Source organism: Triticum aestivum, chromosome 2A (genome assembly GCF_018294505.1).
Source record: "Triticum aestivum cultivar Chinese Spring chromosome 2A, IWGSC CS RefSeq v2.1, whole genome shotgun sequence".
Classification (NCBI taxonomy): domain Eukaryota; kingdom Viridiplantae; phylum Streptophyta; class Magnoliopsida; order Poales; family Poaceae; genus Triticum; species Triticum aestivum.
Window position 1 is genome coordinate 14,893,712 of NC_057797.1, and position 5,201 is coordinate 14,898,912.

At 48.7% G+C, this 5,201-nt stretch overlaps 1 protein-coding gene across 1 annotated transcript; it reads right to left on the reverse strand.

The window, feature by feature from the left end:
* Positions 1-2,923: 2,923 nt before the first annotated feature.
* LOC123184280 (cytochrome P450 89A2-like) lies at positions 2,924-4,597 on the reverse strand. The gene has a single exon (XM_044596426.1). The coding sequence runs from the start codon at positions 4,522-4,524 to the stop codon at positions 3,103-3,105; it is 1,422 nt and encodes a 473-aa protein (XP_044452361.1). The 5' UTR covers positions 4,525-4,597; the 3' UTR covers positions 2,924-3,102.
* Positions 4,598-5,201: the final 604 nt, after the last annotated feature.

Consider the following 5,201-nt stretch of genomic DNA (forward strand, 5'->3'; position numbering starts at 1 on the left):
TCTCCTTGTCTTCGTCAGAAGGAACGAACTTGGATGTCGAGTGTATTGCACAGATTGGGTTGAGGTATGATCAAATTATGGTCATAATACAAAAATAACACATGAAGCAAACAACCAAATGTTAATTTTGCGTTTGTGTATGTTGTACAACATACGAAACACGGTACAAAAAGTAACACATTTTCAGGGGAACCATATAGATCTAGCGGCACAATGCAATTGCAATCAGTGGATGCACATCTACCTGTTCTCCATAACAATTAGCGGAATTAGCATGCTACAGTTAATAACCAAAACCTGGAAATCATATGGTGAGTAATCAGCACCAAAACTAGACAATCGCCCCCACGTGCCCTTTCGCTCGGGCGCGCCATTGAGCACTACTCCATGCCAGTCTTCCCTCATGGGAGCAGGAGGACATATAACTACGCATCTTTTGTGATAATTTATTCCTTCCCGACTGTGATTGATTCCTTCCTGTGAATTTATCATGTTACCAAATAACTGCCGATCATGATTGATTTTTTTATGAATTTATTGTGTTGCCAATATTTATTACCAAAAAAGAAATTAAGTATCGCATTTGAATGTATTGTGTGATTAAATAATGATTTGATTTGGCCGACCAGATGAAAACTATCACCAAAGAAAAATCGGGAGGGATGAAGAACCAATGAAAGGGTGGGGGTGACATATGGATGGAGTGCGGACGAAGGATGGGCATGAGAAAACTTGACATAGGATTGAATCTTACATCTATTTAGGTAGTAGAGACTTGCAATTGATATCCTATTCCTCGCTTGCACCTTCCCACCTCCACACGCACATCACCTCATCTTCCCCTCGTTTGTCTTGCCTGATATACATGAAAATTATCTTTCCTCATCCTTCTCTGGTGTTTTGCAACATCATCTCCATGAGGCGACGCATGAAATGCAACTTATGACCTTGAGAGGACCGAACAATATAGGTTGGAGTCACTAGACCACGACCCATTCTGAACTACACACAGGTGACATGGAGCTCGCTAGAAGGTCTACACTAACAACCCTGACGACATTCGTATTTCTCCCTTCAATTGTTTTTTTTGTTGTTGTGGCTTTAATGTTACAAGCATATGTTTCTATACGTGTAGATATGCATCTGCACGTGTAGATAGCAGAAACAGTCTTGGTTACTTGTACTAATGTGGTAACGTGCAGGGCGTAGCCAAGCCCAAGCTACACATGCCATGGCATGGGGTATGGCAACAACTCCCTTTGTTGATTGTTGCTGCTGCAGCTACTGTTTAATATTGTAGCTTGAGTTTGGCCCGGGCCATTGGTAATTTCTAGCTACGCAACTAATGACGTCATTCTAAAAATAGTGGTCATAGACAAAATAGTCCGACCAAATAAGTCATCATAGCAGCATTAGTCGATCCATGAATAGGTTGCAACCGTAGGAGTTGATCGACGAAATGGTAGACATCAAAGCAAACTGTTAGACAAGCAATCACACCAAGACACTTCCGAAATAGATTAGCAATACTCACAAATTGTGTGCCTTCAAGGGACATAGTTTTTGATACATGATCTTCTAGATGGTTGTGCATAGAACCGTCAGGATGGGATAGCCTTCTAACAACACACAAAATGTACCACCAAAAAACAGAGAAAAATGATTTTGCAATGTGTGAGAGAGGCTACGAGAGAGATAGGGAAATCAAACCCGACATTAGGAGATGGACTGATCGACCTTCTTTGTATGAATTCTTCTTTGTGGATCGTTACTTAATTAATTCTCATCATCATAAATGGCAAAGATTCCAACCCCCAGTGAACCAATACCTGGTATAGCTCGGCTCACCATGATCAAAAGCCACACATGGCGAGAGGCGCGTGAGTGAACGGGCATTGTTGCTCTCTTTGTCATCCACGTTCCTGTTTTAATTTTTGAGCTAATGTACTCTTAATAGTTTATCAACATAGTCGGATGTTCACTAAAAAGATACTTGCACTCTATGTGTAAAGACTTTAGTCCTACATTGTTAGCGTAAAAGGAACAACACCGGTATACAACAATATACACATAGTTGTATTTATAAGGAGCAGCTTGAGTCGTCCACCCCAATAATTCAATACATATTATTCAAAAGCATTGTGGCTGAGGACAGACCCATTCCATGGTAAATTTTTGAACTGTTGATTCCTCGCCACACTATCGTATAACAAGTTCGTGAGAACCAAAGAATGAAACTTGAGAATTAATGACCACACCAAACTTGACACCACCCCCGACCGGAAGCCGACGATTTGAGGGACCAAAACCCCACAGACTCCTCGGTGTCAACCATGTCATATCACACCAGGACGGGGGTAGAAGCCTGAGGCACCATCTCCAACCTCGAAATATGACGCAAGACACCAACATTAAAGGAAACTAGAGTGCACTGTGTATAGATCTGGGGTTCCTTGCCGGAGACGAGAGAAACTGACAGAAAACAGTGGATGGAGAAGCTTTCTGTAGCTATAGATCTCGGCTAGGGCTGGACAAAAACTCGTAGCTCGCGAGCTTAATGAATGCTCGATAGTTCACCTAGTTAAGCAAGTAGCTCGCTTCATAATTAACAGAGCCAACCACCAATTTTAGCTCATTAAGTTTAACAAGCTTAACGAACGAGATAACGAGTTTCACGAGCAGCTCGTTAAGGTCATTAGTACAACACAATACATATTTTTGTCTTATATGACAACATTTTTGTAGCATATGAGTTGATCTATTCAATCTAATCGATCCAACCTAGTCCATAGAAGATAGCAAATTAGTGCACCTTCTTATGTAGTCACCATCTTCTTCGTTAAAAGCACGTACATTCTTATCCTGTAGGCCGTAGCACATTGTATTCTGTTAGCAAGCGCTCACGAGCTTAACGAGTTTTAAATGAACAAAGCCGAGGAGGGTTTTCTGCTTGTTAAGCTTAATGAGTTTAACAAGTCAAGCCTTCAAGAGTACGAGTTTAACGAGCTGAGCAGCTTGTTAATCCACCCTTACTCTCGGCTGCAACAATGGTACAAACACAACAATTTTATTCTACACATATCATGTAGGTTCACGAGATCTTTAGATGGATTTGGTGCGTCGCGTGACACGCGCAGAAAGCGGCTTCTTCATCACCTTGAAGAAGGAATCCAGCTCCGTGAGGTCAATGGCGATGGTGCCAGTCGGCGGCGCCCACTCGAACTCGCGCACGAGCGCCGCCAAGAAGCACTTCATGTTCACCATCGCCATGCCCACGCCAGGGCAGAACCTATGCCCGGCGCCAAATGGCATCATCCTTATCTGCTTGGGCCCCGGCAACGGGCCGATGCCCTCCCCGTCGCCGCCGGTCAGGAACCTCTCCGGAAGAAACTCGTCGGGATCCTTCCATATCTTGCTGTCCCTACCAATGTCCCCTGCAGAGAAATTCACGTAAAAGTCGCCGGCCGGCGGCGGCCCGGCCATTCCTCCGACCAGCACCCCGACGGAATCGGCATGGACATGGCGTGGGATGACCGGCAGCGGCGGGTGCATGCGTAGGGTCTCCAGCACGACGGCATGCAGGTAAGGCATGCCTGCACCAGCACGGGAGACCTCGCCATCGTCGACCTCGCCACGGAGCTTCTCCTGCACCTCCGGCTTGTCGACAAGGTGGGCGAGGGCCCATTCGAGGGTTGCCACCGCCGTCCCCGTGCCGGCACCGAGGAACTCCGAAATTAGGTGCACCATCTCGTCGTCCCTAAGAGCGCGCCGCCCGCCGTCCTCGTCAGGGACGCGTAGGTCGACGAGTGAGTCGACGTACGGACGACGGCCGTCGTCGTCGCGTGGTCGAGGAGACTGACCCCTCTGCCGCCGTGCGTCGATGGGAGGGAGGAACAGCTCCTTTAGCCGGACATCGATGGCGAAGAGCCTGCGCAGCCGCCTCCACTCCACGAGCTTCTCCATCACGGAGCCCATGGACGTGAAGGGCTTGACCAGCCCAATGGCGATCTGGTACCTCTGTATGACGTGGCGCATGGCGCGCACATGGGCCTCGTCGACGGCGTCACCGAAGCACAGGCGCGCGACGACCGAGAACACGGCGCCATAGAGGTGCTGGTGCACCTCCGTCACCTCCTCCCGGCTTCCACGGGGGGCGGACGACAGGGCGGCGACGAGAGCCTGGACGGCCTCCCGCTGGAGGGGCGCGAGGCCGCCGAGGCGCGACGGGTGGAGGGTCTCGGCGGTGAGGTTGCACCGGAGGGCGCGCCAGTGCGGTCCGTGCGCCACGGAGTTGAGGTTCTCGCTCCGCTGGCCGCCACGCCGGCCGGCCAGGGCCACGTGCAGGCGCGCGGGCGGGCGGTTGGAGAAGGCGTCGGCGTTCTCGACGAGCGCGCGGTGGGCGACGGCAGGGTCGCTGATCTTGTGCATGGCGAGTGAGGGCGGAGGAGGAGGAGCACGGCCGCGCCGGAGGACGGCGACGAGGCCGCACAAGAGAAGCGCCAGGAGCACGAGGAGCTGATCCATTGATCTGCTGGAGCTACCTGCTGCATGCCTGCAAATGATTGTGTGTTTGGATACTTATAGGAGTGAGAGAGAGGGGCCTCCCACCATGAATGGTCGGTCATGCCGAGTGACTCGGTGCCAGTTTGATATAACACCGGCATGGCCACTCACACCTAACACTTGCCATTATTGTATCATCCACTCACACCTAACGAGTATGATAAGATGCTCCTCACACCACTCTTTGTTGGTGTTCATTTTGCTCACCTTTTGGAGTGCTCTCATTAAAAGCATCACGTTTGTTTCGAGGAGGGATGTTAACACTTTAAAAATAATGCACTAGTTATATTCCTAAATATTGCACTAATCAAGGTTGTGCCGATGCCGAAACCAAAGCACTGGAGCGCCACCAAGCATCTCACCTTATTCTCCCTTTGAGTCACCCACTTGAAGCTCACACCACACCTTTACAAACTTCCCAAAACACACCACAAGCAAGAAAACTTCCGCGCCTTGACCCCTACCACGTAGGAGCCCAAATATTCAAGAATAACAAGTGTTGACAATGAACTTGTTGGAAAATCACAAATGGATTTGGCGGAAATGTAGATCAGGTGAACCTCTTCCAAATCCTAAAGTATGGTGGAATTTGAGATGATGGGCTTGGAGTAATCAAGATTTTAGGGTGTAGAAATGAA